At 36.4% G+C, this 14,796-nt stretch overlaps 1 protein-coding gene across 1 annotated transcript in view; it reads left to right on the top strand.

Moving 5' to 3' along the window:
- The window catches only part of OPHN1 (oligophrenin 1), a gene marked incomplete at its 3' end in the record, with an annotated part of 592,087 nt that overhangs the window by 335,398 nt on the left and 241,893 nt on the right, over positions 1–14,796 (top strand). The window contains exons 7-10 of the mRNA XM_082864786.1: positions 2,380–2,490; positions 5,316–5,420; positions 7,262–7,391; positions 9,899–10,002. Of these exons, the coding sequence (XP_082720912.1) occupies positions 2,380–2,490; positions 5,316–5,420; positions 7,262–7,391; positions 9,899–10,002 (450 nt within the window). The remainder of the gene's footprint in view (positions 1–2,379; positions 2,491–5,315; positions 5,421–7,261; positions 7,392–9,898; positions 10,003–14,796) is intronic.

The raw sequence follows: 14,796 nt of genomic DNA, 5'->3' as shown, positions 1-14,796 counted from the left end.
TCCTCCGAGTCCCCTCCCAGGGGCATGAGTCCTGACCTGATTGCTTCTTTTCCCTATCTACCAAGTTGTGTGTGTGTCTTTCTTATAGCCTTAGTTGTACAGGAGTTTTTATGCTAGTCTCCAGTTAGTTTTCAGTGAGAATTATAGATATATTTTTGATGTGTTTATGGTGGGATGAACATACTCCTACTGTGCCATCTTGATTCAAGTCTCTTCATAACTTTACTTTTAATCTATCTTTGTCTTTTATATTTAAAGTGATGTCCTATACATAACATATAATTAACTCTTATTTTTTATGTGTCCTCACAGTCTCAGCTTTTTAATTGGTGTATTTAAAGTGATTATTGATATAGTTGGATAGATATCTACCATGTTTGTTACTGTTTTCTATTCATTGCCTCTGTTCTTTGTTCCTTTTTTTGTCTTCCATTCTTGTTCTGCATTCTCTTTTTTTAAATTGGAAATTGTAATATGATTCCATTTTTTGTCCTTTCTTAGCATATCAATTGTACTTTTTAAAAAAAAAAACTTTCTTCGAGGTTATCCTAGTGTTTTCAATATGCATTTACAGTTAAGCCATGTCTACTTTCAAATAACATTATTCTACTTCATTGGTAGTACAGGAACTTTATAACAGAGTATTTCCAATTTCTCCCTTGAGTCCCTGATAATATTGCTGTCATTCATTTCACTTTTTCATAATCTCTAATCACAAAATACATTGTTACAATTATTATTTTGGACAAACTCTTATTTGTAAGATCAGTTAAGAATAAGAAAAATATAAGATTTTATTTTACCTTCATTCATTGCTTCTCTAGTGCTCTTCTTTATGTTGGTACACATTTCTGACCTATATCATTTTCTTTCTTAAGAACTGTAACACTTCTTGGACTCAGAGTCTACTGGCAACCAAATCCTACAGTTTTTGTGTTTTTTTTGAAATTGTTTAATTTTCCTTCACTTTTGGAAGATAATGTCACTGGATACAGAATTCTAAGTTTGTGATTTTTAAAAATTTCAATGCCTTAAACATTTTACTCTACTCTCCTCTTTTTGCATTTTTTTTAAAAAAAGAGAAGTCTTATCCTTACTCCTCTTTGAGTAAGGTGTTTTTTTTCTCTTGCTTCTTTCAAGATTTACTCTGTGCCTTTTACTTTCTGTACTTTCAATATGACATGCCTGCATGTAGATTTTTTGGTATTTATCCTGCTATTATTCTCTGAGCTTCCTCAATCTGTTGTTTGTAACTGTGTTTAACTTTAGAAGGTTTTCAGTCATCATTACTTTAAATATTTCTTGTTTCTCTCCTTCATTTCCTTCTGGCATTCCTAGTATGCATATCTTACACCTTTTATAATTGTCCAACATTTCTTGAATAATCTACTCTATCTTCTTTATTCCATTTTGTCTGCATTTCCGTTTTTGAAATTTCTATTGGCATATATTCAGTTCACTGATTCTTTCCTTAGCCTTGCCCAGTCTGTTGGTGAGCCCATTAAAGGCATTCTTTATTTTTGCTAGTGTTTTTGATTGCTATCATTTCCCTTTGATTATTTCTTCAAATTTTCATGTCTGCTTATATTATCCATCTGTTCTTGTGTATTGTCCTCTTTTCCATAACAGCCTTTAGCTGTAATCCCTGGTTCTATGATTTCACCATCCACCATCTCTGCCTTCTTTGAGTCTGATTTTGATGCTTATTCTTCAGACTGTGTTTGTTGGTTTGTTTTTCCTTTTTGCATGCCTTGTAATATTTTGTTGAAAGCTGAACATGATGCCCTGGGTAAAAGGAACTGAGGTAAAAAGGCCATTATTATGAGGTTTTATGCTTATCTGACTAGGATTTAGGCTGTGCTTAGTTTGCTATAGCTGTTCTTGTCAGAGGCCAAAATTTCCTCTGGTATCTTTGTTTTTTGTCTTCCCTATTGTCTTTGGATTTCTTCAGAGAGATATTCTTAAATAAGGTTTGATACTGGTTACAGCAACAGGCTTCTGCTTCTGGGCTTCTGCTCTGGCAAGCTTGGATTCTCCATATTCAACTGTCTATCCAATTTTTGAGGCAGTGGTTTTTCCTCTGACTTCAATGCTCTGTTGGTTCTAAGAAGAGTTGTTGATTCTCAGCTTAGCTTTTCCTTGTATGAGGATGGTCACAATAACTTCCAAGCTTCTTACTTGTTAGGCCAGAAACTGGAAATCTTGCATCAGTCACTTTTTCTATCTTGGCTTTATGTTCCCTATCTGTAAAATAAAGGGATAAGATCACTGCTTGGTGGCATAATTCTCCTCCAGCCCTAACATTCTATTGAATCCGTAAGCACTGACTTGCATGAATGACTATGCTGTTATGTGACATTTGTTACCCTTCTTCTACAGGCAGACCTCCAGGTGGACAAGGAGAGACACAATTTCTTTGAGTCATCCCTTGATTATGTTTATCAAATCCAGGAAGTTCAGGAGTCTAAGAAGTTCAATATTGTGGAGCCAGTAAGTTCTATCTGTTGATGAATGGTCTAAAAATATTTACCAAATCTCAGGTAAATGTGGAGAACTTTGATTATAAACTTGGAGTCTCCAAGAATATGAAGGATAGTCAGTGCTTAGTAATGAATGTCACAGAAGTAGACACACTGGCTTATGTTACTCTTGCTCTCTCACTAATATTCTCTCTCTCACTCTTCCTTTCCCTCCCCCACACTCCTTCTTCCCCCATTTCTCTCTATAGCTATGATTTTTTTTTTTTTTGTGGTACACGGGCCTCTCACTGTTGTGGCCTCTCCCGTTACGGAGCACAGGCTCCGGACGCGCAGGCTCAGTGGCCATGGCTCACGGGCCCAGCCATTCCGCGGCATGTGGGATCTTCCCGGACCGGGGCACAAACCCGCGTCCCCTGCATCGGCAGTCGGACTCTCAACCACTGCGCCACCAGGGAAGCCCTATGATTTTTTCTTTATCTTTCTTTTCCTCCTCTCCTTCCTTCCCTTCCTTGATTTCTCTGTCACCTTTCATTTTACCTTGTTCTCCTCCCTTCCTTCCTCTCATACTTTCATAAGGTTTCTGAATGTACTCATCATATCCCAGACACTGTTCTAGGAACTCATGTTCCTTGCATTCAGTGACTTCCCATTCTACTATTTTTACTTCCATCTTTTGAAAATTTTTCTAATTAAATAGCCTTAATTTATTATAAAAGATGACGGGCTGTGGTTTGACAACTATGTTGAATTTTAACAACTTTCTTTTTTATTATAAAATAATGTAGAAAACAATGTAAAAAACAATTGCAGAAAAGCTATAAAACTTATATGTAGAACAAAACAAATACAACAAATCTCCCATACAGAGATGATCACTGTTAATATTGTGGCATTTTTCCTCCTAAATTCCCTGTGTATCTGTTATATTCCTTTTCTCTCTATTGTGCATGTGTACTTGTAGAGGTGTGTACACATGTGCATGTGTGTTTACACATGTTACACATGAATATGTATATATCTGTGTACATGTGTATCTGTGCTCACAGTTGTATATATCTGCATATGTATATGTGCAAACAAGTATTTATTAATTTATCCAATAAGCATTTATTGAGCTTCTGTTATGTGCCAGGCACAGTGCTAAACACTGGGTATCCTATAGTGAAAAAGACAGACTCAGTTTCTGTCTTTATGAAGACTATACTTTCATGGGGTAGACAGAAGGGAAAGAAGGATACACATAAATAAAATAACTATAAGTTGTGATAAGGACTAAAACAAAGAACAAGAACAGACAGCTACTTTAGATCAAGTGGTCAAGGGGCACCTCTGAAAGTGTCATTTAAGATGAGATCTAAAGAAAGAGAAGATGAGGCAATGTGAATAATGGGGAAAGAACATTCCAGGCACAGAAAAACACATGTGCAAAGTCCGTAAGTTAGAAAAGAATGATGTGCTCAAGGAATGAAAAGATTAGTGCCTTTAGATACTGGTGAGAGTGGCAGGAAACAATATCTGACAGGAAGGCATAGGATCTGTAAGCATGGTGAAGGGGTTAGGTTTTAGTCTAAGTATAGTAGAAAAATCACTGACGGGTATTAAATAGGATATGACATGCTGATTTTGTTGTGTGGAGAAGGACTTGGAAGTGGGCAACAGTGAGATTGAGGAAACCAGTTAGGAGGCTACTGCAGTGGTCTAGGCAAGCAAAAATGTTGCTTTGGGTTCAGATGGTGGTAGTAGAAACAGAAAAGAATGATTGGATTAGAGATATATTTTAGAAGCAAAACTGACAGGAATTACTGATTGATTAGATTGAGATGTGAGTGAAAGAAATCAGAATTCTTTACTTTCTGGCTTGATTGACTGAGTGGGTGGTGGTGTCATTTCCTGAGATGGGAAACCTTGGAGAGAAACAGGAAGAATGTCTATATAACTGTGTGTGTGGTACACACACTCATATGCATTTATATATGTGTGTACATATATATGTACATATATATAACTATATATGTATATATACATATGTGTATAGTACATAAATGTGTACATAGTTTTTATATGTTTATGTATATATACATATATATAGTTTGTGTTTATGTACATATATACACACATATTTATGTGTTTGTATGTATATATGTGTGTGCATATTTATATGTACTCACCTGTTTACTTTCTAAAAAGAACAGAGCAGTTTTTACTACTTCCTATTACACTCTACTATTACCAGCATTGAGCATTGCTTTTAAAATGTTTGTATTTGATAGATGAAAATTGTATTTTCTTTTGTTTTTATTTGTGTATATTTGATTTTTATTGGGGTTGAACATTTTAAACATTAAAAATATATTTTATTGATCATTTCTACGTCTTCTTCTGCAATGTCCCAACCCTTCCCTGAAACATTTCTAACTTGAAAATTGGTTTTCCAAAAAAAATATCCTTGGATCTTTTAGCATTATGACAGTCTTCATTATGCCATTTAGCCATTTTAATTTATTGAGTACCTATTCTGTGCCATTCCTGAGGATATAAAGACACAGTCTATTCCCACATTATGTCCATATTGTCCACATTATGAATGGTTTTATATGCTATCTGAAAAGGGTATTGATGAATAAATTTGGTAATAGTTCTTATTTTGTAGATCTGAGTCCAGTGTTAATGTTTAACCTAATAAAAGAATAGCTATGTGTAGACCTGTTTGTGTTTGTGTTACTGCTTTTAACACTATACTCCACTGTGTGGAGTTTCTTTTTGTGCATCTATTTCCTTTATTTGATTAATGAGAAGGTGCTGGTGATAAAGTTATTTTTATACATTTTTCCCTAGGTCTTGGCCTTTCTTCATAGCCTCTTCATTTCCAACAGCTTGACCGTGGAGCTCACACAGGATTTCCTCCCATATAAACAGCAACTCCAGCTCAGTTTACAGAATGTGAGTTTACATGTGGGTTTCTTCACCTGTCTCTGCATTCCAATTGGATTTCAGCTCTAATATCTTGACCTTGGAGTTCTAGGTTATTACATCCCAGATAATTTGTCAGGACAGACTGGTATGGATCACAAATGTTTTAGTGTACTAGATTGTTCTTACTCTTCCAGTTTCAGCTCTTCCCTGTGTTTGAGGCTGACCGTTGTTCAAACCCACCCTTCTACCCACTGACGTGTCTATCTATCCAATATTTATTAAATGTTGCTAGTTTGTTATATCTCTCCCAGATCAGAAACCACCTATGCGCTTTTTAAAGCACAGGTCTTATGCTCCTTCCCTGCTAGTTAGTCAGGAACTCTCTTTGTAGGTTTTATTACCACAAATGCCCATTTTCCCCTCTTTTCCTTTTCTCACTACTTTTCTCATTACATTACTAGAGTTGAATAAATTATTTTTAAAGGTTGTCTCCACCTTCCACCTTCTTTCCCATGCTGTTTCTTTTTTTTTTTTTTTTTTTTTTTTTTTTGCGGTACGCGGGCCTCTCACTGTTGTGGCCTCTCCCATTGCGGAGCACAGGCTCCGGACGCGCAGGCTCAGTGGCCATGGCTCACGAGCCTAGCTGCTCCGCGGCACGTGGGATCTTCCCAGACCGGGGCACGAACCCGTGTCCCCTGCATCAGCAGGCAGACTCTCAACCACTGCGCCACCAGGGAAGCCCATCCCATGCTGTTTCTTATAGATGGGCATAGGCACACCCTTCCCTTCCTTGTCACATATATTATTTTTCTCATTTACTTATTTAACCCATATTTAACAAATACTTAGGTATGTAATGAACATATACTCTGTGCCAGACATTGTAAAATGCACTGGACATACCATAATGAGGCATGTTAGTTTTTGCCTTCAAGGAATATATAGTCTCTTGGAGCCGAGAGATATAAACAGAGATATATTATGATTACTTACGAAAAGTGCTAAAATACAGTTAAGACCAAAAAAGTTAAAGCATAGAGAGTGGAATAATTGACTATCTGGTACAGTAAAAGAAGGCATCACTGAGGTAGTGACTTTGGACTTGTTACATTGCATAAAATTTATAGTTGTATTTTTAGATGGAAACGGTAAGTTGCAGTGGAAATAAACTTTACTTGGTTGTTTAGGAGAATGCTGATTTACAGGTATTGTTTTTAATTGTTGTTTTTCTTTCTGGGTACTGTCTTTCACCAGAATGTGAGCACCCCTCTCTTCTGCTGATTTACAAAATATTCCTATAACCAGGAATATTTAGTTGTGTACTTTTAAATATATTACTTCTTAACATTAGCTTTTGCTATTCATGGGCATGAAAACATAGGTTTTCCATTAACCTATGTTCAAAGAGAGCACCCTGTCATATCCTTTATTCTAATGGCCTGGATTTGATTCAGAGTCAAGTAGGCAGTAGCTTTACTTGAGGCAGAATGTAGAAGTTGCCGTGATAATATTATCTTTGGGAACCTTCTTTATAGCCTCCCTTTTCGTAAGGCAGGGGTCAGTCTGATGCTCAGAATTCTTAGAGCCTTTATTTATTGGAGACTTTTGTCATTTCCATTAGAAAATGTCTCCCAGATGTGGTTTTATGGGTACATTGGTATTTATGTTTCCCTCTCCCATTTAGACTTTAGTACTGTTAAACTCCACTAAACTGTTTTCTAATTACTATGCCATTCAACATTTGTTTTTTTGCTATGTTGTAGCACATGGTGAAAGCCAAGAAAACTCTGCACTGGGTCTCTGACCAGTGAATGCTTATTCATCATGATGGTGATGATGATAATGACTATGATGATAATGTCTTACAGACAAGAAATCATTTCTCCAGTACCCGAGAAGAGATGGAAGAACTTAAGAAAAGGATGAAAGAAGCTCCACAGACATGCAAACTTCCAGGACAGCCAACCATCGAAGGCTATCTCTATACACAAGAGAAATGTATGTGGGAATACAGGGATAGCTACTGGGTTTCAGTAGGCTGACACCAGCTGCCACTTGGCTTCTCCAAACTCCAGGCACCCATATAGTTCATAGACCCCTGCCAGCTATACCTATTTGGAGAGTAGTGTGGGAACAGAGAAAACAAAAAGGAAGGAGAAATTGGAGGAGGAGGTTAAGGATTTGTCTTACAAAGGCTGTGGGATGATAAGACCTAAGGTTTTCTCTGAGATTCAAAATGGGGATTGTTAATTGCTTAATCCTTTCAATGACTCTTTGGGGCTAAAAGGGAGGTAGGAGAAAGGAGACATAAAATAATACTTATTATACCTACTATATTCCAGGCATGGTGTTAAGTGCTTTAAATATACTACCTCATGTAATCTTTGAAACCACCTTATCATACCCATTTTACACATGAAGCCACTGAGGCTTAGAGAGATCACTAGTTGAAAGTCACCCAACTATCATATATCAGGGCTAAGTGTAAATTCAGGTTTGGGAAATGCCAAAACCTATGCTCCTACAGCTATACCCTATACCTTCCACTGCCTTAGGATCATAAACTTGCCCTTAAAGCACTACACAACCATTGCGATTTCAGTGAGCAACACAGTTGTTCATTGCTAACCAAGGAAAATGGGTTAACTTATCTGGTCACTGAATATCGCAGAGGGTTCAAGCTTTTCTACCTCCTAAATAACATTATGTAAACCTGTATGTGCTATTTGATTTTCCTTTTGAACTATGACCCAATGTCCCCAAAGCCTGTGATTTCATTCCCTGACCAGAATTATTCTACCTGGTGAGTAGGCAAATGAGACTACCCAGAGGTTACCAGTGGCAAAACCCACTGAAATCCACAAAACATGGTATTTCAGCAGTGATATTATCATGCTTTTCATCCCTTAGAGCAACTCACTTTGATCGTTTTCAAAGATGTGTTCTTCTATTTGTCAGGTTCATCTCTTCAACTCTCCATTGCAGGATCTCTCAGTCTCAGTGGTATTGACATTTCAGGCTGGCTAATTCTTTGTTTCGAGCAGTTATCCTATGCATTATAAGGTGTTTAGAAGCATCTATAGCCTCTCCCCACTTTATTCTAATAGCACTTCCCAGGTGTGATAACCAAAAATGTCTCTAGACATTGCCAAATGTCCCCTGGGAGGCAAAATTGCCCCTACTTGAGAACCACTGTTATATTATAAGAGAGGCACAGAGTAATGAGTATGTAATCTTGGCTCTAATATCAACTAACTATGTGATCCTTCTATGCCCCAGTTTTCTAATTTGTTAAATGGATATGACATTCCTACTCAGTTGAATGTACGCTTACTAAGAATCCTTTTTGCCAGACAATATGCAATGCATTGGGGGTACAAAAAATGGATCAAGCTTGGTTTTTGCCCTCAAGAAGTTCACAGTCTGATTAAGACACAAGTATATCAAGAACTATAATGAAATGTGTTGAACACTGCATTTGGGGCATATATCTAAGGGCTTCACTGAGGAAGTGATATATGAACTGAAACTTGAATTATGACTGGGAGTTTGACAGGTAAAGAAAATGGCAAAGAAAATTCCAGGTGTATACCACTGCATGAATAAAGTCACAGAGGTGTGTGAGGTTATAGTTTGTTTGTAGGGTCTTGGTTTTACAAGGACAGTCCTGGTTTATACTTGTTGTCCTGATATAATTAGTGATAGTGCCTTATTCACTCTTAAATATGTCTTGAACTTGGTCTATATATTATATTGCTACCTATTTTTTTGGTAACTGAATATAATTCCATGAGACAAGAGCATAGAGGTGAGGGTGGCAAAAGACAAAGTTGGAAAGGTAAATACGATCACATTATAAAAGGCTTTGTGAGCCAACCTAAGGAGTTTGGACAGAGTGGGAAAGCCATGGGTGGTTTATAATAAAAAGAATGATATAAATAAACCTATAATTAAAAAAATATTTCTCTAACAAAAGAGTAGAGAATGGGCTAGAAAGGAGTGATCACAGATAGGGGAAACCAAAGAGAAGGCCACTGAAAGAATTAATTGGAGAAATAGTGAATTTTTGTTTTGTTTGAAATAGCTCATAAAACATTTTTTTAAAAAGTCAGAAATAGGGTCCTGAATGAATTCAGTTCTGAAAGGGGTGAAAGGAGAGACATGTAGGGGATTGAAGGGCAGGTTACAGGGAAGGAGGAGCAGAAGATTACAGATGTTTCCAGATCATACAATAGGATATATAATGGGAGCATTCACAGGGAACATGGCAAGGAGAGTGGTTTGGAGCAAGCCAGAGCAGATGTGGAAAGCAGTTGATGATGATTAGGTTATCCATCTGTGTAGTGGGCAGGTGGTACTGCACGGCTAGAGCTCAGGGGAAAAGTAGCACTAGATCTGGATCATGACCATGAAGAATAATCTGTACACAGCTTCTGTCTTAGGGGTGGACTGACCATGAAGACAAAATACTTATTCTATCAGCTCACTGTTGCCTATCTTTGTAGGGGCTTTGGGAATATCCTGGGTGAAATACTACTGCCAATATGAGAAAGAGACCAAAACGCTCACCATGACACCTATGGAGCAGAAGCCAGGTGCTAAGCAGCAGGTCAGTTCTTTTATGGGCCACATTTTTTTGAAATACATCTGTGACTGCATCTCAGAAAAGAGTATATGTTGACTTTGTGTCAAAGAATCAAGTCCACCACTGTTGTGTGAAGCCATGACTTCATATGTTCTTTGTGGCCTAAGTTTGCATTGGGCCAGATACTACTCAGTTGAGTGAAAAATCTGTGTTAATGATTCTAGGCCTTCTGAAAGTGCCTGTACTCTTTTAGATCATTATTACAAGAGTCTATCACATTGTACAAAGAAAATTTGCAAAAAAATATGGTTAATTTGGAGGAGAGTATTACTTGCTTTTAAGAAGGCTCTACTATAGGATTCCTTTAAATAGTTAAGACTTTAAAATACAAAACATTTTCCAAAATTCCTTTTTTCAAGGAGTATTCTGTTGCCTAAAGTTGGAATAATCTATACCCCACATTGTATGTAATGCTCAAATATCTTTAAACAGTTAATGCATCTTCTTCTGCCCTCCAAACTTTCCCCTACTCTCCAAAATGGCAAGATGAGTTTAACACACTGAGAAGATAGTTCACTAACCTGGAGGAACCTGATCTTATATATATATGTTATATTATGTTATACATTATATATTATTTTTTATGTATGACCACCCAGCTAAAAAAATTATTCTGTTATCTCACTTTTGCCTATCTTGGTAGGGGCTTTGGGAACACATGCACACACACACACACACACACACACACATACACTCACACGCACACATGTACACACACCTGAAGGTTTCTTAAGATAAAACCTGATAGACTGACTCTTCATATTCTAAAAGTAGTTAAGTGTGTCCCTTTAACTGTTTCTCAGACAGGGTCTTAGGGCATATTTTTAAGAATTTCCCTTATTTACAAATTGTTTATAAAGTGAAAAAAAGGTTTACTTGTTAGCATTGAAAGTTGTGGTGCATGAAGACCCAATTTCGATAGGCAGAAATTTGGAGACTTTTTCTCCGTTGCTGGTGCTTTCCATGGAAGATCTCTCTTATGTGGCTTATTCATAGGAAATTAGTGATGATTGAGATTTGGTGGCAGACTGTTGAAAAACTGCTTTTCTTTTTTGTCATTAACCACAAGTTTTGCCACTCTGCTTTGAATGTGGATTAGACATGGGATGCACCTCTAACAGAGCATACCATATTGGGTCTCCACAACCCTCATCCATGTTTCTATGCGGGCCAGTTATTCATCCATGAATCCAAAACTCTCCTTAGTTTCCAGTCTGCCAATTGCCAAAGAACCTTTCAACGTGGTTCCAATAAATTGTGCTGTAGCACAGAATTTGTCCCATTTCTGTCAGAACTTAGCTTATGTATCTGACTGGCAAGTGCTTTTAAGTAACACTGTCCTGTAGTCTCTTTCTTTTCTTTTTCTACACACATTACTTTCCAAACTTTGGACTTCAAAGTTCCTTTCTTAGGCAGGTCCTACTGCAAAGCTGAGGCCAGAGGCAGCAGATACCACGTTCATAGGTTCTTAGCAGATGAGAGCAAGCCCTTCTTTTAGTTATTCTTTCCCCCTGCCCTTTTAATTGAGTGGCTACTTGCAAAACTGCAGTAAGTGTCAGCCTAAACAATTTAAATATGGGACTCTTTATGGAATGGAAAGAGGAACATGCTTGACCATTTACAGCAAAGGGGAGGTGGAAGTAGTTACTTTAATTTCCATAAACTGAATTGGAAATGGTTTCTTCTTATCATTTCTCTCAGTTCCTTTTACTAGTTTGTGTTTTAGAAAGGTAAATAATACAAATAAGTGAGACTATAATAATGATAACACCATAAAAGCCACTATTTATTCAATGTTTGCTGTTCACCAGGCTCTGAGCTAGACATTTGCTGCCATGGGCCATTTACTTTCTCAGCAGCACTGTGAAGTATCATTAGCCCAATTTGGAGTTGGAAGAATTAGCTCTCTTTCTGACTGTGGTACTTACAAGTGTACTCTAGTAGTTCAGCCTATCAACTTCCATTTGGGTTGTACTGCTTACTTTACAGAGCACAATCCCAAATACTGTTTTATAAGATTCTCATCCCTTCCCTTTCAGGTAGTTGTAAGAGGCAAGAGAGCTACATTTTGAATCACAATAACTAGTTTTACCTATTTATTCATTTACTTATTCCTTCATTCATTCTTCATATCAAATATTTTTCCCTTCCAGTTATACTGAGATATAACTGACATACAGCACTGTATAAGTTTAAGGTGTACAGCATAATGATCTGACTTACATACAATATGAAAGTATTATCACAATAAGTTTAGTGAACACCCATTGTCTTATACAGGTACAAAATTAAAGAAAATTTTTTTTTCTTGTAATGAGTACTCTTAGGATTTACTCTCTTTACAATTTTCATATATAACATACAGAAGTGTTAATTATATTAATCATGTTATACATAACATCCCTAGTATTTACTTATCTTACGATGGGAAATTAGTACCTTTAGATGCCTTCGTCCAATTCCCTATTCCCCCAGATTCCACCTCTGGTAAGCACAAATCCAATCTCTGTTTTCTATGAGTTACTTTGTTTATTTGTTTGTTTATCAAGTATAATTGACCTGTAACACAATGTTAGTTCCTGATGAACAACATAGTGATTCGGGATTTCTATGTATTATAAAAGGATCACCATGATAAGTCTAGTTATGATCTGTCACCATATAAAGATAGTACATAATTATTGATTATATTCTCCACACTGTACATTTCATACCTGTGATTCATTTATTTTGTAACTGGAAATTTATACCTCTTAACCTTTCTCACCTATTTTTCACATCCTGCCCCCCCTTTCCCTCTGGCAGCCACCTGTTTGTTCTCTGTACCTATGATTCTATTTCTGTTTCATTACGTTGGTTCATTTGTTTTGTTTTTTGGATTTAACATATAAGTGAAATCATATGGTATTTGTCTTTGTCTGACTTGTTTCACTTATCATAATACTCTCGAGGTCCATCCATGTTGACGCAAATGGCAAGATTTCATTCCCTTGTATGGCTGAGTAATATTCCATGGTTTTTATATACCACATGTTTTTTAATCCATTTATCTACTCGTGTGCACTTAGATTGCTTCCGTATCTTGGCTATTGTAAGTAATGCTCAACATAGGGGTGCATATATCTTTTCTAATTAGTGTGTTTGTTTTCTTCTGACAAATACCCAGGAGTGGAATTGCTGGATCATATGGAAGCTTTATGTTTAAATTTTTGAGGAATCTCCATACTGTTTCCCACAGTCGCTGCACCAATTTAAATTCCCACCAAGAGTGTACTAGGGTTTCCTTTCCTCTACATCCTCACCAATATTTGTTATTTGTGGTCTTTTTGATGATAGCCATTCAGTCAGATGTGAGGTGACATCTCATTGTGGTTTTGATTTGCATTTCCCCAATGATCAGCGATGCTAAGCATCTTTTAATGTTCCTGTTGGCCATTTGTTTGTCTTCTTTCAAAAAATTCAGGCCCTCTGTCTATTCTTTAAATAGTTTTTTTTTTTAATTTTGAGTTTTATGAGTTCTCTGTATATTTTGGATATTAACCCTGTATCAGATATATCATTTACAAATATTGTCTCCCATTCAGTAGGTGGCCTTTTCATTTTGTTTACAGTTTCCTTCGCTGTGCAAAAGCTTTTTAGGTTGAAGAAATCCCATTTGTTTATTTTTGCTGTTGTTGCCCTTGCCTGAGAAGACAGATCCAATAAAATATTGCTAAGCCTGATGTCACAGAGAGAACTGCCTATGTTTTCTTCTAGGAGTTTTATGCTTTCAAATCCTACACTTAAGTCTTTAATTCATTTTGAGTTTATTTTTGTATATGATGTGAGAAAGTAGTCCAGTTTGATTCTTTTGCATGTAGCTGTCTAGTTTCCCAACATCATTTATTGAAGAGACTGTCTTTTCCCCATTGTATAGTCTTGCATCCTTTGTCATAGCTTAATGGACTACATAAGTGTGGGTTCATTATTGGTCTCTCTGTTCTGTTGCATTGATTTATGTGTCTGTTTTTGTGCCAGAACAATAATGTTTTGATTACTGTATCTTTGTAGTATAGTTTGAAATCAGGGAGCATGTTAACTTCAGCTTTGTTCATCCTTCTCAAGATTGTTTTGGCTACTCAGGGTTTATGCATTTACATACAGATATTAGAATTACGTGTTCTAGTTCTGTGAAAAATGCCATTGCTAGTTTTATAATGATTACATAGAATCTGTAGATTACCTTGGGTAGTACAGTCATTTTAACAATATTAATTCTTCTAATCCACAAGCATGGAGTATCTTTACATTTGTTTGTATCATCTTCAGTTTCTTTCATTAGCATCTTATAGTTTTCTGAGTACAGGCATTTTACCTCCTTAGATTATTCCTAGGTATTTTATTTTTTTATGAGATTATAAATGGGATTATTTTATTAATTTCTCTTTCCGATAGTTTGTTGTCAGTGTGTACAAATGCCACAGATTTCTGTATATTAATTTTGTATCCTGCAACTTTACTGAATTCTTCAATGAGTTCTAATAGTTTTTTTGGTAGCATCTTTAGGATTTTGTATATGTGGTATCATGTCATCTGCAAACATTGACACTTTTACTTCTTCCTTTCCAATTAGGATTTGTTTTCTTTTTTCTTTGTCTGATTGCTGTGGCCTGCAATGCCAATACTATGTTCATTAAAACTGGTAAGAGTGGGTATCCTTGTTTTGTTTCTGGTCGTAGAGGAAATGCTTTCAGCTTTGCACCATTGACTATGATGTTA

Source organism: Leucopleurus acutus, assembly GCF_964270905.1.
Source record: "Leucopleurus acutus genome assembly, chromosome: X".
Lineage (NCBI taxonomy): Eukaryota > Metazoa > Chordata > Mammalia > Artiodactyla > Delphinidae > Leucopleurus > Leucopleurus acutus.
This window is presented reverse-complemented; position numbering and strand designations above follow the sequence as displayed.